We start from the raw sequence: 24,627 nt of genomic DNA, 5'->3' as shown, positions 1-24,627 counted from the left end.
ATCAAAATACCAACTTGATATTAAAATGCTAATATCAATCAGCACAACATAAACAATAGAGCAATAAATCAATCACACAGTGAGACCAAATCTTTTTAACGTGGAAAACCCAATGTGGGAAAAACCACGGGACCGTAGTCCACCTCAAACTTCCACCATCAATAATAATGATAACAGGTTTACAGTAGGTCTTCTCTAGAATAACTAGAGGATCAGAATAACATCAAGAACATAGATCTTGGCTCAAGGATAGCATATCTTCATCACGATGGATCTCTTCAAAAGAGAATTCTAGATCTCACAGAGTGGATATCGCAGGAAAGTACCTTAGAGAGAGTAAACTGCAGATCAACACCGTTAGGATTGTAGAGTTTGCTGCAAGGATTCTCCACATAAAATTTGGGCCGAAACTGACAACGTTTGGCCACCGATCGTCAAGCAAAAAACTCAAAAACTTTACTTTCTCTCTCTATTTCTCTCTCCTCTTTTCTCACTACACGCCGCCGCACACACGCTGCAATCAGATCTGCGCACACACCCACGTTGCACGCTGCCCAATTTTACCCTTTCTCTCTTAATTACTGATTTGGGCTTAATAGGCCCAATTATCCAAACCCACATATGAGCTGGACCCAACACTTCACCGTTAACTTTTATTCAAGTTATCAACAACAGTAAAATTTTGTTTTAAACCCGAAGCTAAATGCATATATAGGATCACCAGAGGAAGTCGATACAGTTTCTCGTGCAAATTATGTTACTCGTGCACAGAGGTGGAGGAAACAAGTTTGTGCTTTACTTGGCTACTTGGAACATCACCTAATTCGCATGTCGATCCAAAACTTGGGAGGAGGTACGTAGTTGTCAGGAGGAAATAATATCAGAGAATTGGAGATGGGAAAACACTCAAGTGGTGACCGACTCAAGCGATGCACATCCAGGAGAGGGTAGAGTTTGCACCAGGTTCGTTCGTGCCTTTGGTCGTGGAACGGAACGCTGCTTCCTGTTTCTGGTCCAATAATGTGCTACCTGCCCCATTCGTTGATTGTGAGAGAGAACAGTACAAATGAAAATACAGAACATGTTTCACTCGACAGCGTGGGGTGACACTCGGGGCTGGAGTGGCAGTTAATTAAGAGAAGGTGGTACAGTGGTGCATGCAGGCTGGTGTCTTGAGTCGAGCTATGAGTCGTAGCACACAGCCTTTCCGGCCGCCACAAGTGTTAATTATGCATGGGACATGCTATAATGTCCAGGTTCGAATGTCCCAAAATGATCTCACATTGGACGATTTAAATCGGACCGGATGGTGAACCGGTTTCACAACCGGTCAGTTTAACCCGGTGACGTCATCATAACTGTCAAGATTTACATTACGATCACCTCAGACTGCTCCCTTCCAATTTGAGACGATTTGGATCGAACATCCAACTGCCAAAACGACAACTTGCAGAAATTGGATGGTTTACAACTCCAGCTTACATGGCAGTATACTTACTCGAAAATTTCTAAACTGTAGCTGTACATGAAAAATTCTAAAGGCAAGTATGCGTTACGACACTGGCTTCGGTTGAGAGTTTTTGTTAGATTCTGGTGAATAATATACCTTAACACCTGCCTTTTTGCATGGCTTCAGGTACACTATGTTACTTACCGTGAATGTACGGAATGCATGCATTTTGTAGTAATTGAGTGCAACAGTTTTGTTGTACATGAAAAAATTAATGGTCTTCTCGATCTTACTATTTTTAGTGGTAATGAAGTTTACAAAGGATGTCAATATGACAAAGCACATAGATAATCTTTTGATATATCATTTTTAAAATGTAAATTTTTATTGGAGTTTATTCATGACGATTTAATGGGCTCTATTCAAACACCATCTTATTCAGGTTCTCGTTATATGCTTATCTCTATTGATGATTTTACAAGGTTCACTTGGGTTTATTTTATGAAATTCTTTTTTTAATTTCAAGAGTTCAAGTTAACAGCTGAAAGTTTTTTGAAAGAAAAATTAAAAGATTATACACCGATAATGGTGAAGAGTTTACTTCTTGATAAATACTTCTCTTTTTGCAAAGAGCATGACATCAAAAGGAACTTATATATATAAATACATCACAATAAAATAGTATGACTGTATGAAAGATTCGATATCTCATGGAGACTTATAAATGTTGGCTTCATACAAAGAATTTCTATATGAGCTTATGTTTAGTGAAAAACTGTATGTTCTTCGTGCTATGTATATATACTAGATCCAAAGAAAAACAAACTTGATGCTAAAGCTAAGAAATATATTTTTATGGATCCACAAACACATAGATATATGGTATCTCAAGATATTATGTTTGATGAAGTTTCTTATTATTATTCTTCATAAATAATTTTTTTTAAAAAATATAAATCATAATAATAAAAATGATATATATATATATATATATATTCAAAACATATGAGATTTCTTTATCATTTTGGTTTCTTTTATTCTACTTTATTTTGTTAGCTATGTTTGAAATCTTTGTAGCTTGGATGCTCGATCTCCGAATTTTCTTTTAACAATGATTCTATCAATTATTTTATTTGACATTTTCAACCTCCAAATGATAAATTAATAATTTCATGATTTAATATAATCGACTATATTATATTTATAGTCATATCTTTATATAATTTTTATTAAAAATCATATTTTTATGATAAATTTTATAAAAAAAAATATATTTATTAACATAATCATATATTTATATAAATTTTACAAAAAAAATATATTTCTTATGTTTTTACACTCCTTTATAGTATTTTCAATAATACTAAAAATTATAATATAATGTAATATTAGGACAATTATATTTAGTAAAAACATGTAATATAGTAATACTATAACACGATATTTTTATATTATATTATAGTATTATTATTATTATTAAAAATACTATAATATAATGTAAAATTATTATAATTGGATTAGTTCAACTTAAAATTTGTCCTTTAGTTTCTCCCATTGGTAGTTAACAACCGCCGTCATTTCTTGTTCCATTCCGTTTGATATTTAGCTGTCTTCTTGTTCTGCTGCCGCTCTTCTGAAACCCAACTGTGGAGAAGCGTTCGGCGACCATCTCCTCCTGCCGCAGGTACGTCCCCTGATCTTCCCTTCTCCTTCCCGATGCGGCCTTCTTGGTTCCGATCATGCCACCAAGATTCTTGATGTATTTGATGCATGTATCGGCCCGATCCGCCTGTTCTATAAGTTCAATATATTGGTCCTGTTGCTTTCTTGGTATTCCAGTTGGTTAGTGTTTGATTGTTAGTCTTTTTGTTGTTTTCTTCCATAATCGTTGTGATGATTCTTTGATTGGGATCATCCTTTCGTAGATGCGATAGAGATTTCTTGCTTGGAAGATTCAAGTGAATATCTCAGTTCATGAAAGTTCTTTGGTTTTTGGATGAATCCAGCCAAATCTAGTGTGCGTTCGTAGTGCTTATATTATTGATCTCACTAGTTTAATTATTCCGTGACAGTTGTTCATAACTCACCTCAAATTACGTTCTTGGATATTTCCTGCAAGAATGCTGATCGACCTCAATTTCATGTGTGCCTCCTATAGGGAATCAATTAAACACTTCAACTGTGCATTTCTTATCATTTTTTCTAATATGTGATCGATATACTTCAACACTAGGATATTTTCTGAATTTGATGATTAAGGAGTTGAGAGATGAATCAGTCGTTGAAATCTCTTTCTTCTCTGTCTATGGTCATCGTTACATCTCCTTTTTCTACTTGTGCAACCCCTATAATTTAAATGAAAAAGGGTTCCACTAAAGGGTACATTTGTTTGTACTTCCGTTTTCCATTAATAAACATTTACTGTTTAGAAGTTTATTTCTAGCTGTTGTATGGTTCGTGGATATTTTGAACATATATGTACTTTGTATTCTATTCTAGGTCATGTATATGAGAAATGAGATAAGAATGACAAAGCAGAGGAGCATTGGCCAACTTCTTTTTTTCTTTTTTTACATTTTACTGGAAATTCTGATGTCTCCTTTGTATTTATTACTTCAAAAGTTGTCTTTCCTTGGAACTTTCATGGTGGCAATTTTCTCACTGCTTCTTGCTTAATTCTAGCACCTAGAATTTGCACGTTCTCAATAGGAATAAACCCTTCATGAATCATTTCGTATGTTCATTTTGGCGGCTGCAGGCTTCCAAATCCATTGAAATGGAAGTGGTGGCAAAATAGTTTGGACAGGATAATCTGTATCTCAAATCAATTCCTGTTTTCTTCTTTTTCAGAAAAAGAAATGGATGAAGATTGTTGTTCTACCCAACTTATTGATGGAGATGGTGCATTCACTGTTGTTGGCATCGAACATCTTATTAGGACGGTAAAGTTGGCTGAGTGTGGACTATCGGGCCCCACAAAGTAGCGGTATGCTTGCAAGTTACATGAATTATCACCGTAAACTTTTCAATCCTCTGCTCTTTGACTTCCTCCCATTTGTTATTTTTGCCGCTAATACTAAAATCATTTAGCAAAGTCAGTAATTGCCATTAAAAGCCTTCTTAGATAAATGAATGACATCTATACTATTTCCTTTTGATTTACCATCGAGCCTCAAAATATGAGGCTAAGTAGAGCGGATATTGTAAGGTTCTTTATGTAATATCGTGAATGATCTATAATTAATTTGTTACATATGAGCTTGTTACTTTATGTGAGGATCTTAAATTGAGGAACCCTGATCTTTGTTTAAATGATTGGAAAGTCTCAATTGTGATATGGCAAAATCAAATGGATCATATTAGTGGAATGGAATTAGCTTAAAGAAATCAAGGATTAACTCTGACCGGATGATACTTATCAATCCTTACTATCTTTGGTGATCCCTGTTGATTCCATGTGCTGGGGCATATACTAGCCAAACTTGACATAACTTGACTGATCTTGATCAATTTTAGGGTCTGGATTGTATGGACCTAAGAAATTTTATTACTGGAAAATGGTTTTGGTCAATCCTGTTACAAACTGGGTTAAATTATCTTTATAAGGTGTCGCTAGATGCTTAACGGTATGTAGAATGTAATATAGAAGGTGTCATATGATTTCTAAGGGTCCACATATATCCAATTTTTAGTGGCATAATCCTTTAGGAGGCATTTCTTTGAATTGGTTTTGAATCACTTCACCGAATTAATTCAAAGCATATGACATATTTCTTTGCTTAGATGATCTTCTTCTATAACTTGCTCCACTAATGGCAGTATTGTTGCTGCTGCTTCTCATGCTATTTTGCTTTATGGTTGTGCTAAGCAAATCAAAAAGCTGCTTCACTATCTTGAGATAGCGAACTCAAAATATTCAAATTGTACAACATTAATCCTGTTTCCAAGGAGAATTTTTAGTAAGTTGAAAAACACATTTGGTTAGGGCATGTAAAGTGAAATAATCTGCACCTCAAATAAATATTTACAAGGCCAGGAAAAGAATGACATGATGTGATTGGATAGACAGTCAACAACCGCATGAAATTTCATGGATTGTCATACAATTAAACATTATGTCAACCATTGCTAGATTGTAAGATCAGATATCAATGTGTTTTTAGAGCTTATAAAAAAGCATGGCATCACAAATCATTGCAAGTTTACGACCATTGGATGCTGGATGAATATGGTTCTGCACTCTATGTTTTTTTCTTTCTTTTTGTGCAATGAAGCCTTAATTCTTGTAACAGACCGGATGTTTATTCTGAACTAGGGCCAACTATTTTCTCGGCATGTACTGTATTTGCTTAATTTATGCAATATAGAGTACATGGTTAGATCATAGATGGTTACTTCTGTGATCAATAATATAGCCATGGTGATTCCGGAACTATCAGAATTTGTCTTAAAAACTTATCTTTGGTTGACCTGATCCAAAACTCAAAACTTCAAATTTGGTAATTTTATCTGATTTCTTGCTGACCTTATTTCGGTAACCACCGAATTTATTTTTGTTTTACATGGAGAAGACTTCAGATCCGAAATCAATCTTTATGGTTCAAAGATGAGGTTTTTTTACCCTCGTAATCTTAGACATAAAAGACTTACACACCCATCTAGGCATATAAGCTAACTTAAGATAAAAGCAAACTCTTGAACATAATAGTCAGTGCATAAGATTATGATTCTTAACTCATAATGATTCTGCTTTTTTTGCTTTAGCACTTTCAGATATTGTCCTTATAAACATGTATGACTACAGTTAATCAAGCAACACATTTTTTTTGCTCTCTCTTAATTTTGCCTCCGTAAAAATTTGTGGTGTCATGATATTGGTCGAGAACAAGCTGCAAACAAGCCTCTTTTAAAGACAGAATTTCAGGTAATCTTAGACATAAAAGACTTACACACCCATCTAGGCATATAAGCTTCAATATTTCAGTTGTTCTTGTTTTTTATCAGCTTATAATTTTCACTTTCATTCTTATGTTTCTCACATAACAGGTGATGATGAGGTTTTTTTGCTCTCGTAAAACAACATTACGATTTGTCATAGTGATAAAACCAAGGTGAAAATTTCGTTTGTTTACACAATATATTGGTAGTTCCTTTTTTTCTAACCGGTATGTACTTGCAATTGACATCTTGTTTCATGAGCAGACATCGCTGGAAAGTCTTGAACCTATTTCTCAGGGAGGATATTCAGAAGGTGCATGTTATGCAGTGCTCCTGCTTTTCATTTTCTGTAACAATTTTATCTTTAATGTCTCACACACACTACTTGCATATATGGGATAATGTTCCAAAACCACAAGCTCATAAAGAAACTCCTCTTAGTGAATTAATCAATGTAGGATAAGCTAATCTTTAGTTTTTGCTGGTTTCTGATCAAATTTAATCTGTTACTTCTTCCATTCTCATGCCATAAATTTCCAGGTACAAGTTGTGGCTCTTTCAAGTTACGAAGAGAAAGAAGAACAATTTAAAGAACAGGTGAGCTGTCACATAATGATTGGATTGAATGAAAGGATAGAAAGCTTCAATACCGATGTCGCTGATAATTTTATATGCTGTGCATGTTTTAAGCTTAGGAAAGACCATTTGAGTTGAAATTATGGTGGCTCAATATCCCACCTACTGAGTGCCCAGTCAGCAAAATTTATTCACTATGTTCAGGAACATATCAGTCATACATTTTGAGTCATATTTGTGCTTCGATTCGAATGGTACCGTTGGGGAGATAAATTGGTGTCGTTTATGTTACTTACAGACACAATTCCAGTTTCTCTTAGTTACAGCCTTTTATACATGCTTCCAATCTCTTTATCCAAGCCCACGTTTCTTCCACTGCAGTGCAATGGCTCTGTTCTCCGGGGGTCGCAGGTGGTGCCTCCTTCCACGGCTCCGTAGCAGATGGAGCTACCGACGTCGCTGTTGCAAGTGTGGCCTCCGCTACGACATTAAGGCCGTCAAGAAATCCAAAAATGTCATCGCAAGTCAACGCCTCTGGCACCGCAGGGGGACCCTCGCAAGATGGCTCTTTTGCCAAAACTCCCGTCTCAGGTACACAATAACACCCAAAGACATCTGCCATCGGGATCGCCGGTGCCGCCGCCATCCACGACACTTCTTCAGTAGCTCCGGTCCCACATTGAACCCAACAACACCCAGGGACGTCAATTGCCATGCTCTGAGTGGAAGGTCCTGCCATCCACGGCTCCGTAGCAGATGGAGCTACCGATGTCGCTGTTGCAAATGTGGCCTCCGCTACGAGATCAAGGTCGTCAAGAAATCCAACATTGTCATCGCAAGTCCACGCTTCTGGCACCGCAGGGGGGCCCTCGCAAGACGGCTCGTTTCCCATAACTCCCGTCTCAGGTATACAATAATACCCAAAGACATCTGCCATCGCACCCTGGATCGCAGGTGCCGCCGCCATCCACGACACTTCTTCAGTACCTCCGGTCCCACATTGAACCCAACAGCACCCGGGGACGTCAATTGCCATGCTTTGAGTGGAAGGTCCCGCCATCCATGGCTCCGGCGTTTCTTGGGTATCTGTCACAGATGGGGCCTTGGCTGGGAGGCTGTCGCCGTCGCTCTCGTCTGCGGCTCCCCTCCCCTTGTGCTGGATTCGGCACAGGATTATCTCCTCGGTCTCGTAGGAGGGGATCGTCTCGTACAAGCTGGGGTGGAGGCGGTACTCGTGCATTATCCACTGCAGACCGAGGCTCCTGTCCTTCTTGTTCTTCTTTCTTGGATCACCGCTGTCCTTGAAGAATTTGAGACTCCTCCGAGTCCCGGCGATCGCCGCCCTCCTATCTTGATGCGGTATGTCGCGGGGCTTGCCGTTGGCGACCCATCTTCCACCGCGCGTCTTCCGCTTCAGCCTATTGTCCCTGGCTTTGGAGCGGGGCACGCGGACGAAGCAGTAGGACACACCCGTGGGAAGGTAGCTGGAGCGGACCATCAATTCCCAGGGCGCTTTCTTGTACACCGCCATCTCGGGAATGCTAAAGCCGGGGGGGATTCGCAGCGGCAGATTACGAACCTTGTTGAGGAGGCAATCGTCCATCAGCTCTTCGTCGGTCGGGGTAAAATGGCACCCCATCCACCTCCATGTCTCGTCTCCGCCATCGCTGGTATTTTCCGACGCCATTGCCAGCGAAGGAAGGGGAACGAAGAAGAAGAAAGAAGAGAAGAGAAGCGAGAGGGAGGAACGAAGGAGTGTAGCGAGAGCGAAGAAAAGTGATGTCGCAAGTGAGGGGTATCATATATAGAGAGAGAGGGGGTGGGGGGCTATCGAATTAGGAAACACCTAAAGTTTCCCACTTCGAACAGGGATCGAACAAAATATTACGTTTTATTTATATTTGTTATATTTATTCTTATTCTTCACCGTGCTTAGTGGAGAGGGAGCAATCGAAAAACACCCAAAGTTTCCTAATTTATCAAAGATTATGTTTTGTTTATATATATTATATTTATTTTTGTTCTTCACTGCTCAGTTGGAGATATGGCAATCGAATTTGAAAGTTACTTGCCTATCAAAATATTTTTGCACAAATAAACAGGGAATTAAATTCAAATATAAAGAAACGAGAATATCAAGTAACCAATTTCACACAATACAATTAAAATACATTAAGATTGATGTATATTTATTTTTGGGTAGATCAATTACACATGCATATATAACAATCATTGTAGAGTGATCACAAACACCTATTGAACTGCACAAACTATTCTTGATATTAGATACTCGTCCTACAAGAAATTTCTCGTCTTGTTCACTAGTGTAAGGCTCCTCTCGCCTATGATCGGGTTGACATCGTGGTTCTCCCCATCGCCCCACTTGGTCGATGATGGTATGAAGGATCGTGGTTCTCCTCTGGCGTATAATCTGACTCCAATATCAACATAACTATGGTGGCACATTTGGAACAGGGGTCTTTCTTCGTTAATAGCATATTTGGATAATTAAAGATGAAAGATTAAGATGACACAATTATCCTCAAAGATATCATAAGGCAAAACCCATCAACAATGATCAGTTTTAATATCATCTTATGTGTATTAGCAAGATCACACGCAACCTGGAAGAATCAAGATATGTTTGGGTGATGGACATCAATTATACTAGTCGAGTTTGTGAGGCAACAGTAAAACCAACAGAAATAACACATCAGAATGAAGCATAAACACCCAACTGTCAGGATCCATAATCATCATCATCCTCTCTCCGCAAGCAACTTTTAAGAATATCCAACTTCCAAAACGACTACAACTTGCAGAAATTTGGATGATTTAAAACTCCTAGCTTACAGACAAAGCTATGCTAGCTACTGTTGAACTAATGTACTACACACAAGATGCTCATCGGTAAACAAGGAATCCATGTTGAGCTCCTGTGACCAATCCATGAATGGGCCATGAAAAATTAGTATGGTCGGAATCTACGCCCACGGCCCCCGTCGTTGCTTTTCCCTCCGCTTGAGCTGCCTCCACGGTTTCCACCATGTTGCTGTGAAGCCACAGGCACTCCAGGTTGTTGCCTGAAACATTGATGGGATATACAAGTTAACCAAAGAAAAACAAACTATGTCAATATATCACATTGGTGTAGACTGTGACCGTCAAAAGTCCATGTATATCACACCTAAAATGATAAACAGAATAAAAGACCAAATTGAGAAATATGTTCTCAAAACCAATAATTATTTTACTAGTTTGAATGATAGCATAATGGGATCCCTAGTCAGATGCCTGAGCACCCAAGTTTCTGTTACTTACAAGATGTAAATTTAAATGCCCATTTGAAGCTAATGTTTACGTTCTGGTAAATTTATCATGCCAAGCAAAAAAAAATTAAGAGTTCTTCATATATAACATAGACAACATGTTAAACCACAAGGCTAAATCAGATTAGCTTTCTTCCTTGTTTTTGCTGTTAAAATTAAGTTCATCTACAACATAGACAACGAGTTTAACCACAAGCCTAAATTAGTTTAGCCTTCTTCGTTGTTGTCGTTTAACTTTCGAAGCAGGAGGCTTAAAGAAAGCCTAGGCTCACTTACAATACATATCCAAGGCGTCCATCAGGTAAGATCATCGGCACCATCGCCATGCCAGCAGGTGTCTGTCCCCTTCCATAAACCATAGACTGCAAGGTACAACATAAGAAATACATCAAACAACATAAACAAGAGAATGAGCTTACAGTAAGCATGAGTGTCAGTCACCAAAAGTTTGACTCGCAACAGAAGCACATTATACCTGTCCAAACCCTGGAGCTAAAGCACCATAAGCACCTCCGAGAACACCATATCCAATCCCAGGAGGATAATTTGGCAGCAAAGCAGCTTTTTGAGCGCTTGATCCTGCTTCAACTTTTTTATTGTCTGCTGGAGGCTTTGCTAGTGAACAGTCGAGAACATCACCTATCCCAGAAAGGGAAATGTTATGACACGAGGAAAATACGCAGCTTATGGCAACCAGAAATGTAAATAAAATAGCACAAGTATCACCATCAATTTCATATTTCTCTGTGTTCTTGAGTGCCTTCATGGCCATTGAGCGCTCTTTAAAATGCACAAAACCATATCTCTTCTCATGTCCAGGCTTTGCCGGAGGCAGTACCACCTTCGTGATTTCACCATGGTGTTCAAATAACTTCTTCAACTGTTCTTGTGTCACATTCTTTGGCAAGTTCTTCACATAAATAGCCTTTACCTGTGAAAATTCAGCCAGTATGCAGGATACGTGACAATTCCGGGAAGATGTCAAACAATGAAACAATCAATAGATCTCAACAAGAACAGGACAAAGACCTGAGAACTAGAAGAGGAATCCCCACTCCTAGGATCAGCCCAGCTCACAGTTGGTGCATTTGCATCCAACTTGAACTTTGGAGATGACATCTTATTTCTCGAGTATTCAGCACATGCATGGTTGTAATACTCGATGAAAGCATAACCCCGGTTACGAGAAGAGTTCTGTGGATCCTAAGATAGTAGAAGACAAAAAATATCAATGCAACTTTAAGCGACTTGAAGATGCAAGAAACCAATATTTGAAGTGTCATGACCACACACTGCAGAATTTTCTTTCTGAAATTATTATGAAAAACAGAGAAACAAAAAGGATGTTTGGTAGAAAGTAATCATGCACTAACCTTCAGTAACTCCACTTTAATTATACCAGGACCAATACTTGTCACAGTTCTTTTCAAATCATCCTCCGCCCAATTTCGAGGAATATTACCTATGAACAACCGATGTTTAACTTGAGATGTCGAACACTTCACTCTTTTACCCTGAAATGCATTGCAATGCCATTGATATTCTGTTAAAGGTACAAAAATGCAGTGCAGAAATAACTTCCAGAACCAACAAAAAAACTGGATCATACATGGAAAAAAAAAAGAACTCTTTATCTAATGCCCCTCTATTAAACTCAGTAACCACCAGTTAAGTGTGGAAAAATCAAGAAACAACTAAGACACCTTATAAGAACTCATAAAAGTTGTCACAAAAACCATAACTCGGCTTTTTAAGAAATAATTTCAGCATATATCTAAATCATCGCAAAGTTTTAAGAAACAAGTCATTGTTTCCAGCACTTTTGGATAAAAAGTTGTCTACTTAAATTTGTAATAATTTTTAAGAGCAAGTTCATTTCACTGAATGGGACTCTTTACACCAACTTTTAACAGAAAGCATTACGAGCAGACAGGTGAATATAATTATCCTTCTCTTTCAATAAAAGATTGATTTCTCATACAATAGGAGTTCATAACATCCATAAAAAATGTGTTATGAGATACATGAAGGATATCTACCTTGAATTCGGTGTTATTTAGTTCTTCAATAGCTTTTGAAGCCAACTCTTTAGTTTTAAAGGTAACAAAAGCATAACCTTTATTCTCTGTTGAATCCTTTGCTTTCATCACCCTAACCTGCCATTGTCAAATCTCAGATAAATATGTTCCTAGAGAACGCAAAGAACAGTAAGAGAAAGGTGACTCACCTCGGTCACCTCTCCAATTGGCTCACAAAAGCTTCTCAATTCTTCCTCTGATGCATCATGAGGTATGCCGCCAACATAAATTTCTGATCCATGAGGAGGGAGTGCAAGGAGCTCTGCATGCTTCTTACTCTCATCGTCATCCTTTTCACCTTCTACCATACTAGCATCACCACCAGCTGCATCACCAGCATTACTTCCATTAGCAACATCTGTTTCTTGTTCCTCCTCTTCAAGCTCCTCCTCAATCTCCTCCTCGACAACTTCCTCTTCCTCCTCTTCTACTTCCTCCTCAACTTCTTCATACTCAACCTCTTCTTCCATCATTTCCTCAGGGTCATCAAGAGCAACCTGTTCCTCAGGCTCAGCTGGATTCGCTGGCTCTGGATTGGTAGCGGCAGCAGCAGCACTTGCCCTTGTCCTCGGCATCTTAGGTATCTGAAAGAAGCTCGCAAGGCAACTGTGGAAGAAGCACAGGAGCCAAAAGCATTCGCGAGAGGAAGCATAGATACATTGGAATGAGGAAAATAGAAAGGCCAACAGGAATTACAGAGTAAGAATCTCAACTCAATACGAGCCATGGTGGCTCAAAGGAGTTTCAAAGTCAAAGATTTCCCATGTGGTTGACAACAGTACGAGTAATATGAGACAGGCAAGAGAAAGTATCTCAAATTGATAATCAAGAGGGTGACGTTCAACAGGTGCAATATAGTGAAAAAGAATATTGTATAAATTAGATATCAAGCTGAAGCCCAATATAATCTTCTTGGTCTATGTGAATAAATATCTATTTTCCAATGCACAGGAATCAAAAGAAAAGGGAAAAAGGGAAGAAAAAAAATCTGTCATGAGAAATGAGCAAATAAAATTTCATTAAAGTAAACTGAAAGAGTAATGCAATCATGTCTCTCCTAATCTATAACGTGCAGCATCTTGTATGTATCTAAAAATACCAACATCCATTGGTTTATAACAGAATATCGAACAATAAGAAACATAAACAGGTAGTGCATATAAACCACACCTGAATGCTGTCATAGATTTATAGTGAAAAAAGGATCATCAAATATATTCATGTTAACAGGAAGTAGCACCCAATCCATCCACAGTCATTATCATCCAAACCCAAGACTATCCTATATGCATATAAATACATGGTTTATATGAAAAGGTCACGGAAAATTAGTACAGTCGAGAGATATGACTCATCCAACAACTTGGGATCAATTAAATTGATCATTTCTATTATTGTGTTCTGTTGAGAATAAACTAGTCAAACAAACAGCCATCAAATCCATTTTCATTGTTTCTAATAAATTCTTCAAAATATTTTGCTGTCCCTCCTGCACTAATACCACTAACTAGTACATACATACTCTATGTTGTCAATTACTTGATGTAAAACTCAACTACTCCAGATTATAAATTAAAGTTTATAACACCTTTTTAAAATCCAAATTTAAGACAAGTATAAGAAAATTTCATAAAAGATATTCTTAGATATTGAATCAAATTATAATTTTAAGTACTTCAAACTTTAAGTGCATGGCTATCCTTTCCAACCACCTTTATTTCCCACTCCAAAATCAACCTACATTATCGCCTTTCACCACTATTTCATGCTTCACCATCTCCTCCACCATCATTGTTGCCCACACTAGCTCCATTTTTCTCTTCCATTCCCTGTTTCTACTCAACCACCAATAGTATAATAATCTATCCTGCTACACCCCCTTCATCACATCCCCAACCTCATCTTCACCCTCATCCTCCACCACTAGCCCTTACACCCCCAACACCACCACAGCCATTCTTTTGTCTCCATCTTTTATTTCCTTCCCTTTGTTCTACTGCATTGTTTTGAATTGCAAACACGTGAGCAAGGAGGTTTCGCATAGTAAATAAATTACATCGAGGTTGTATGCAAAAATCCAAAAAAGAAAAAGCGAGAGAAAAGTGTTGCAACATGCTACTAGACATGAACAATAACATTATTTACAAAGCCACTATGCCTGAGTATACAACAAACTAATAGTTTGCAGAGTACAATATAAGACAGTTGTGTCTGACTTAATAATGAAATGAAGCAATCTTGGTTTTACAAAACTGAACAAATCAACCTAGGCAAGGAACTAATATAAAATTGAGATAATAAAAAATTAATATGCTAAAAGTATCTTATTCTATGACTATGATTATAAAGGAAGAGGCAAAGAATTAGAAAGCTGAGAACCATTTTTCAGCCTGAGTAATTGCTAGTGCAGATGGTAGGATTGCACATAAGAGTTTATCATAATCACCATAGCAATGAAGCCCACAATTAGCAATATCAAAGATGGGTTAGAAACAGCAAAGCGTGCTTCTATTCTGCAGACTCAAGGCTTGACGTTGGCAAGCTCATTAAAGTAAGCCCCTAACCACATCTAGATAACAGGAAAATGTATATTAACTTTTAGTCGGGATATGGCTGCAATGAGAAACGTGATAGAGAAGCAACAAAGGCTACGAGTTGACAATTCTGAATCGCCATAGCAAGCATGGCTGCCAACATAGCTAATGAAATCCCGGTTAAGGGTTGAACCTAAGCAATCATAATAACCCTTGGAAAAAGCATTCAGGCACTAGACAAAGCCGTGATCATAGCTCAAATAACAAACGTTTCGCCTCATGGATTGAGACCACCAAACGACAACGCCGTTAAACCAACTCAATCAGGTACCGGAAATCATAGCTCGCACCACCAAACCCTAACGTCAACATTTTCTCCCCCCAAACCGACAACGGAAACCATAGAAATCTTCAAGCCCTTGCTCTTTATCCTAACCCCATCACGCTCACCACTACGCGACGCACCTCGACCTTCCCCGAACGCGTCGATGCCCACAAAAACCGTTCTTTCAAGACTCGAAGCCCCAAAGAAATAAAAAGACGAGGACGAGAAATCAGCCTCGCATGCTTCTGGAAAGCAAATCCAAGACAACAAAGTAGAGATTGTACTATGAGAAGGATCGAAGCAGGAACTCACTGGAGAAGCAATCGAGGACGGCCAGGGATGGAAACAGTTCGAGCTGCAGCGGGAGCTCGAAACCCTCGCGGAAAAATTATGAGGGAGGGGGAGGGGGAAACCCTAGATAGAACTGAGGGTCACAAAAGATGCGCTCTCCGCATTGGGGGAATTCTTTCGTTAAATAACGGAACTACCCCTGCGTGGCCAACCATCCCACCCCAAGCGGTCGGTACTCGCATGCGAGTTATCCGAGACCAAATGGGCCATGTAGATGCCTCATGGGCCTAATTGGGCCATGGAAGTTGAATAAGATGAGCCTTAAATTTTACTTGGAAATTTCACATAAGCAAACAGCGGTGGCACAAAATATGAAAGAATGGATTAAGAATAATAGAAATGCATGAAGGATAAACACGAACTATACCCTTTTTTGTGGTCTTTTGGATGTCTTAGAGAGAGAACCAATTCCATTTATTTATATACGTGGGGGAGAGAAACTTTTTGATGGATCCTATGATTTAAACCAATTAGTATATTGTTAAGAATACAATATAAAGAAAATCACATTAAATTTTTAAATGATAAACTATATTTTTTTAGAAATATAAGTAAAAATAAATTTTCGATCTTAAAATTTCCATTTTCTAAGCTGCAAAATTAATTGAAAGGTTAAGCTTTCGTAGCATGATTTAGTTTACATCCATGATATTTACAGTGACCTCAAGGATAATTTAGAGAGACAGAATCCATAATTCTTAGATTAATAATATATAATTAGTGTGCAATTAAAGACCAACATAAAAACGCAACAATTCGATGGATGCAGCTCAACATCAGCAGGATCGAAGTCAGATCAACCACCACAAACATCAAGCAAACAGAACTGGAGAAGCATTGACAATTACATGAAAGGATGACTCGCAAATGCTCAATTGATTCTGCAGGCCTTACAAATGAAGAAGAGCCATCAGAGTTCCATGAGAGACGATGAAATCAGCGAGCTTCGTAACCTTCTCAAGCTACACAAGAATGGCTTTCCATGACAACCCATGACCAGAACCAAACTCTCTGGAACAGACCCTGAAATGTTTTTTTGGGGGGATCTAAGCTAGTATTCTATCAAAGAAAAAGGTTTCTGAAGAGACGATTTTTGAAGGTGAGCAAACACCGCCCTGATCTTATCGTCTAACCTTTTCTTTCTTTATGTATCTACACTCAAACAACCAGCCCCGTAGCTTCTTTGTGCTTTGCTGCAAACGTCGCAGCATCATCGCAGAGTTGCAAATTAGCAGTCTACAACTTTTGGGCCCTTGTACTCAGCACCACGCACGACAAGATCATCAGGCTCACTTCCCCTCTCTTCCAGCCATGCATACTCCTCGCTCTCACCAGACAACACGATTGCATCGCCTGCAATAATGGGTCATGCCACAAGACACTTGCCTCAAAGATGAAATTTTTCATTAAAGGAACAAACATATTGCTAATCCAATCTGAAATATTACAGTTAATAGTCAAGATTTTTGTCACATTTTTATACCGCGATGTAATAGTTTCTTAGATTATAAGCCATGGTTTTTTGTTTTCAACAGGAGATGTCCAGCTCAATTTGTTCCTTAGATAATGAAATTAGAATAATCTCAAGAACATCATGGCACCTCATTGCCCACAAATCAACAAGGGCTCCTGAGACACATTATTTCCAGCTCAGGCGATATGAAGGGACAACTATGAAAAAGGCTTAGTGGTTTTAAAGTAACTCGACATCGGTAATGATTATGTTTGAATTCAAAGTAGTAAAACTTTTCTTTGCCATAATTGGTAGTGAGGTCTATCATCCCACACATTGAGTTACCACAAAAAATTAGGTAATATGATATGGCTACCAAACCCCTGACACCCTGACATAAGCTTTCTAAGGATCCATTCCACTATGGTGTTAAAGCATGTATCTTCCCTAACAGCTTAAGCCTTCAGGATTTATGGTCTAGACGATATCAAAGCTGGTCATGAGTTCAATTCCCGAACCTATCCCTCTTTCCCAATGTTTAATTAAAAAAAAATTTGCGACGTACCTATTTTTTCATTTGAGCTTGCACCATTCACTCAGGTTTCATTTACACATCAAGCCTAACTGGCTTACTTGTGAGAAGAGATATTAAAAATCATATATCCAACCCTTTCCTAAAGGCTTGTTTTGAGATTTGTAATCACCCAATTCAATACAGTCAGCTAGAGTCCTACTAAAAATCTGGATATAATATGCATATGGTACTAAACCCTGTTTCGTAACTTAACTTGAAAAGGCATATATGGAAAATTGGTAAAAAAATTGGACATACTCTTGCAACATAATCAGCGGCATCATAATATTAAACGTGGGTTACGAGGAGCCAGCAGGATTAACTTGCGATATTACCAATAGCTGCCTTTAAACCTCATATACCAATACCATGAATAAAAATGTCAAGGTACTACATTTTTGTAGGCTTTCCAAGCTGATGCAAGTGTCCATAAATTTGGCATCGCATGAATGTAACGCCATAGGATATTAGAGTAGAAACATCAATTAGAAAGTCGCTGCAAGTTAGAATGATGAACATACCTGGAAAACTTGAGTATGCATACTCCTTGTAGTAAATGCAAGCCCTACCTTCATCATCGTTGTATGGTGGTCCAAGGACATCTAGCACTGCACAGGAGGTTACTGCAGTAAAACAATGCATGTTACCCCCAGTGGTAGGGTATAAAACCGATGTTTCACAGGGTGCCTTAAAGATGGCATCAGTGTTCACCCTTGCCAAACATGCACCTGCATTTTTTAAACAATAATGACATACTAATAACAAGAAAAACAAATTAGCAAGCAACATGCTTCTTCGTGTTCATACAAACTGAACAATTCCAACAGAGGGCGTACCACTTGAGGATTTGATTTTCTCATTGGAGCCCTGAGGATCATTAACCCAATCGTAGGACTTAATGTGCATGGAGCCAAAAAGGAGTTTGCTAAAAACAGTCATGCCTGGGTGATTGTGAAGTGGAATGACAGCTGCTTGAGGGAGGCAGAAGATACCAATCTGCAAAATGTAGCCAGCAACAAAGGAGAATGGTAACCTTCCAAACTGCCTACAAAATCAAATCACTAAATGGTAGAATCTAAATAGTGTTGGATACCGAAAATTTGGGGCATGCATAAATGTGCAAATATGTAACTGGAGGAGGTCCATCCATCCCAACATTCCGAAAAAATGGCATGTTTGAACTTAGACCAACATTTGCTGGCTTTAAAGTATCTGCATGAAAGGACAAAACCACAAACCATATCAAATACACAATACAGGTCAAAGGTGATAATGAAACTAACCAAAGGATAGATATATCCAGATTCCAATTCTATGTTTCCATTATGAGATCACTGAACCAAAATATGTTTAGATTACCTGCATTCAACTAATTGCTATAATTATATATCTTGTTTCCTGCATGTAATCTATGGCAATTTCCTATAATATAGGAGATCAGAAACAACATAAGATTGGACAGTAAAATCAAAACTGCCATTGGAGCAATAGATGTGCTCAGATATAGTAAATTCCTTGTTATAACCCCACAAAAACATGACATGTCGAATGACAGATATGGGGAGAGAAAGGGCAGAAAAGCCATGATCTAACCATGATCATATAAAGAAGTATTAGCTTAAACATCTCAGACGTCGACAATGATAAGAACCACGTGGTGCGTGGAACTCCCGTATTAACAAAAAAATCAAGGAATACAAAATATTAAGACTACAGGTACGGAGACAGTCCTGTTGCCTCTTGTTTTGCTCATATTTGTCAGTACTCCAAGTTCAGTTTTATGATGTAACATCAGATCATAATAAGAAAGGAACAGCATCTGAAGACACAAGAAAGCCTGATGGTCTTAAGTAGGATATTAGACATAGCTTGTCTAGCAAGAAGCGTGCATGAATCGAATCCAGGAAGAAAAGTAGAAATTAACCAATATCTTATTTCAAAATCGCTGCTTTAAGCCATCAATTGTCATGTCTGGTATACAGAAATGTGTGCATATCCATAAACAACAAGTTAATCCAATCTTTGCACTAAAGTAAACAATTATCATATATGTCAATATGTAATGGCCGTAAAGCGATCTATGTAATCACATTACAGTTAAAGATGAACACTTGTGAGACAAACCAGAAAGCAAATTAAGAAAAGCAAAGAAACAAAATGATCCATTCACCTATAGTAGATTAGAACAGTACCAAGAAAAGATCGAAGGCGCTCCACATCATTCGGTGATGGGATGATGCCAGGCCCACCCTCAGCAAAAATCTCCTTGCAAGTTTCAAACAGCCTCTGCACGGCACGCGGCATCGATGCCAGCTTCTTCTGCCGCCGCTTTTTGGACGATGACTTGCCCTTCTCCGTCGCCAACTCTTCTCTTACCTCGCGGTCAGCCAAGGTGGCGTCGACCCTCATCCAAAGAAAAACACACACACAAAAAGAAAAGAAAGGCAAAGCTCTAAATCGGGGATAGTCGATCCACCGAAACCACAGTCGCAATCAAAATTACAACTTTCGAGGAGTTACGGAATGCTGGACGGGGAAAACACGAAGAACGTGGAAAAGATTGGATTTTTGGCAAGCATAAGCAGAAAGGTAGCTGGGTTGCAAGGTGGGGAAAGGAACAAAGAAAGAAAGGTACCAGCGGAAGGGAAGATTGGGTGATGATTCCTGTACACCTACATGGCCGCCGTACTCGCGAGCAAATCTATGTCGCTTTGCTTTCTCAAAAAGAGCAGAAATCTATGTTCTGAATGCCTCTTTTTTAAGGAAGGGAAGGGGAGATTGAGATCGGGATGGAGGCTGGGACGATTCCTGTTGGCCGAAGATGATGGAGATGAGGCATAAGAAGCAGGGAGGCTCCGCAATGATACCATTTTTATGGGAAGGCGATCGAAAACCAGGGGCCATGCCAAGGGAGGTTCTCAGCTTTCCTGTGGGCTGCTCCAAACTGCCTTTGGTTTTTATACCCCCTCCCTCCGATCTGTCAGTATGTTGGTTGTATGCGCTGTGGTGGACCAGAAACTGCCTCCTGTCAACATCTTATAAGTCAATTGATGCAGGACTTTGATTTAAGACCGTAGAGATCTTTATGAAACCTTTGTGGCTGTACACCCGTCCCTGTTGTGCGTACAAGCAACATATTTATTTACTTGTATCTCTCTCCTCTTGATAGTTATGAATGTGAGAACTCATGGATAAACATCTATATGCTGATTTTTTCTTTAATAAAGAAAATAAAAAGTAAATATAGGCATTGGTGTTGATGACAGTTAAGGGCCGCTCCAATACTGGACCACGGCATCAGAAAGGACCGCAACTGTAGCCATGCGCACGAAAAATAAAGTAGCAACAAAGCGAGCGGGAAAGGCTGACCATGTACCGGGAATCTAACCATCGTTTCGTTAACTAACTCGTCACCAACCGTAATACCGCAGCGGCGGCCACGACTTATCAAGCGAAGTACACGTGAAAGTGATACGTGTCAAAAAGGAATGGGTTATGTTGGCGAACTATTTATGTGTCATAGACGTCGGCATCTGAAGAATTTGTGGGGTCGCGTCGGCCATGAAAAAATTCAGGAGTGATGTGGCATCTTGGGTGACTCGTGTTGACGATCTGGTCCACGTAATATCGTGGCAGCAGATGGAGACGGTAAAGGAATCAAAAGATTTGATTTCTTTTTTCCTAACGTTAAGAGGTACTCGGTCGGTCATCGCGGAGCAGCGAAATGGGTGGCTGCCATTCGTTTTGTCATCGCATACGAGACTGGTTGGATTCGAATCGAAAGAGAACGTGAATCGAATAGATGAAGAATTAGAATCAATGATTCGATGATTTCGAATTGAATCGAAGCCGTATCAGATGATTCGATTTTGATTCCAATTTCTTTGATTTCAGACCCGCCGAGCAACGCCACCGCCGTCTCATGAGCCTACGAATTGACCGCCGAGAGGAGGCCGACAACCTTTATGGAGCTGATGACGTTTAATCGAGAGGAAGACGCCGATGGTGATGCAAAAGCTGCGTCCGACGTGGATGAGTGGCAATGGGTCACACTCTGTTGGAATGCTACATTGATCGTGCATTCAATTCCATCTTTGGTACAAAAAAGACTTGATTTTTTTATGTGTGTCGTATCATTCATTGGACCCCGTATCATCATTGGTTCTACGAGATCAAACACGAGAGAGTATGAACCGCGACAGGATACAGGGATTGCAATAAATTCATGTGGTATCGTTCTGAGTCGACCCCGGAACTCGGTGGCGTTATTACTTGCGAAAGTATAAGAGACATAATAGTGATCAAAGGGTGTTAAGCTTCATTCAAATCGAATCGCTTAGTTTTAATTAAAATAAAATAGATTCGAACTAAAAATTAATTTAGACCAATATAATCAAATCGATTCAAAATCAACTAAAATAGGATCGGGGTCGGCACTAAGAGGGGGGGGGGGGGGGGGGGGGAGGTGAATTCGTTTCGATTAAAATCATTTCCGACGTAAAACCGTTTCGTAAATGTAATACTTTGAAAGCGTACACAAGAGAGTACTGGATGTAAAGAGCAAGTAAGGAGATTTGTAATTAAAGTAAATTACTCAAAGAAATACAAACAAGATTTTAGAGTTGTTCGATCGTCATGACCTACATCCACTTCGCCGATTCTTCTTCCATCGAGGCCATTGGTATCCACTATCAGTCTTCCTTCAATAGGTGAAGACCAATCACCTTTTACACCTCTCTTCTCCTTTCCACGGGTTTAGAATATAACCCTTACAAGCACTCATACTCCTCTTACAGAATTCTAAACTTAGAGTGGAGGAGGGAATTTCTAAAGAGATCGTAGCAGTGTTTTCTCACTTTTGAATACTCTGCACTTGTGTGGTTTAACCAGGGATGAGAGGGGTATTTATAGGCTTCAAGTTGATTTAAACTTGAAACCTAAAAATATCTCATCTCGAGTTTCCCGAGCACGAGCGGTACCACCGCCAGTGTCTGTCTGACACTGACACTGCACTGGGCGGTACCACCACCTGGGGGGCTGTGCTGGTCAGTACCATCGCCTGGCACCCTGCAAAGGGTGATACAACCGCCCAGACTAGTGGTACCATCGCCTGACATGGTCTCGAAGACTGTGTCACGACGATGAGACTTCTTGGAGCATTATTTGGGTCTCTCATTAGGCCCAACACAGTCCTTACATAGGCCTAGCTGGCTCCTAATTGGGTTAGCCCAAATCCAAACCCAATTACATGCTAACTATGAAATCTAAGACATAATCTAAGTTAAACAAGTCTGTAAGTCTATTCTTCCAGCGAGCTTCCAGCGAACTTCCGACGATCTCTCGGCAATGTTTCGGCGGACTCCCGGTAAGCTCCTGGACTTCACGACGATCTTCTTAGTGAGTTCCGACGAGCTTCTCTGGCAAGCTCCGAGACTTCTCGGTTGGTTCCGCCAGAACTTTCGACGAACGTTCGGACTTCCGACGAACTCTCGAACTCCCAACGAAATCGCGTCCTTGACTCTGGGGCTTCATTTTGCTTCATGTCTTGCTATCGTAGTTAATCCTGCACATGTAAAACACACTTCGATCTAACCAATTAATACTAAGCATTAATCATGTTATCCGACATGTCATTTGTCCTTTGACGCTTCGTCTGATTCTTCGGCACATCGTCTTCTCTTGCGACCTATTACTCAATCGGTCAGTTGACTCCGCAACTCTGATATCCTTGACGCAATATCTGCTCTTCTTGGCCCGATGCCCGAATCCATGGCCCGAAGCCTTCTGTTGATACTTCGACCGATCCACCGGCTCAACGTCCAATCTTCTGACATATATTTCTCCGACCCAACATGATTTTTCCTGTTTTAATTGTCTTATCCTGATTAAAGCATCATACGTCACTCAAAACGTAGATTGAAACATGAACACTTATCAATTGGTTTCATCATTAAAATACGAGATTCAACACTGATTCAACTAATCAATTTATAATTTTAAATATTTTAAAAAAAATATTTAAAATGAATTAATTCGATTTAATTGAATCTAATTGATAAAATTAGACTCGTTTGTAGAATTATGATATTGAAATTTAGACAAATTTGACCTTTATTTGATTAATTAATTTGCACTGGTTAAGGGCTTTAGATGGTGAACTTGATCAGATTAATATTTGTAAAATTAAAATTGATTTGATCCAAATCGATTAATCAAATTTATAAAAAAAAATTCTCAAATAAGATTTAGTCTTCAAAAATCAAAATCGAACTATTTCAACAATTTCCAACCATAATTGATGTCATTCATATGAGTTTGCGTTAACGATTAGAAATATTACACATATAAATTGTTTGTGTTAACGACTAGAAATAATATACGTATCAATTGGAAAAGGATGGAGTAAGAGAAGAATGTAATAATTATTAAAGTTTTAAATGGAATTTATTTATATATGTAAATCATTATTTCTCATAATTATATGATATATTAATTATGACATATAAACCATGATATACATGGTCTTTTTAAAAATAGAACATATAACTTGGGTTGTTGATTCGAATGGGAATACGTATTACATGACAAAATCAAATATTCACATTAAATTATTTAAAAATTATGGGTTAAATTATAATGACCCGATATGATTGACTAATTGATTTATTAACTTTGTTCAACCTAAATAATTGATTAAAATATTTAAACTGAAATTAATAATAATACACCTATCAAATTTTTATAGATTAATCTTAATCTTAATCCGTTTTTAATATAAAACTAATTGAGATATTATAATAATTATTCAACTCGACATCATCCCAATAACTATTTAGCTCCATATATGAAAACAATATCCCTCTAAGTTATTCGCATATAATAGATATGATAAAATAAATAAATTTGCTTAACTATCTCTCTAACTTCAAATAATTGATGCATTTTTTTTCTTTAAATTTATATCTAATACACATATTTCTATAAAGGTTAAAAATTTGCTTGTTACTTGTGCAAGTCAA

The 24,627-nt window shown here is 38.5% G+C and overlaps 2 protein-coding genes across 3 annotated transcripts; both read right to left on the bottom strand.

The window, feature by feature from the left end:
• Positions 1-9,655: 9,655 nt before the first annotated feature.
• On the bottom strand, positions 9,656-15,682 carry LOC135582431 (heterogeneous nuclear ribonucleoprotein Q-like). Its single transcript, XM_065094144.1, has 9 exons — positions 15,543-15,682; positions 12,521-12,977; positions 12,333-12,449; positions 11,667-11,807; positions 11,323-11,496; positions 11,020-11,224; positions 10,769-10,932; positions 10,570-10,655; positions 9,656-10,047 (listed from the first exon to the last, which is right to left on the bottom strand). The coding sequence occupies exons 2-9, from the start codon at positions 12,944-12,946 to the stop codon at positions 9,933-9,935; spliced, it is 1,428 nt and encodes a 475-aa protein (XP_064950216.1). The 5' UTR covers positions 12,947-12,977; positions 15,543-15,682; the 3' UTR covers positions 9,656-9,932.
• A 743-nt stretch (positions 15,683-16,425) lies between these two features.
• Positions 16,426-20,494, bottom strand: LOC135600512 (plant cysteine oxidase 2-like). Of its 2 annotated transcripts, none has more exons than XM_065094143.1 (5): positions 19,801-20,494; positions 18,702-18,820; positions 18,445-18,604; positions 18,130-18,231; positions 16,426-16,934 (listed from the first exon to the last, which is right to left on the bottom strand). In XM_065094143.1, the coding sequence occupies exons 1-5, from the start codon at positions 20,015-20,017 to the stop codon at positions 16,810-16,812; spliced, it is 723 nt and encodes a 240-aa protein (XP_064950215.1). In that variant the 5' UTR covers positions 20,018-20,494; the 3' UTR covers positions 16,426-16,809. The 2 variants fall into 2 exon arrangements, with proteins under 2 accessions (XP_064950215.1, XP_064950213.1); XM_065094141.1 differs by having other exon boundaries at positions 18,130-18,336; positions 19,801-20,484.
• Between the last annotated feature and the right edge of the window lie 4,133 nt (positions 20,495-24,627).

This window comes from Musa acuminata, chromosome BXJ1-2, assembly GCF_036884655.1.
Source record: "Musa acuminata AAA Group cultivar baxijiao chromosome BXJ1-2, Cavendish_Baxijiao_AAA, whole genome shotgun sequence".
NCBI classification, from domain to species: domain Eukaryota; kingdom Viridiplantae; phylum Streptophyta; class Magnoliopsida; order Zingiberales; family Musaceae; genus Musa; species Musa acuminata.
This window is presented reverse-complemented; position numbering and strand designations above follow the sequence as displayed.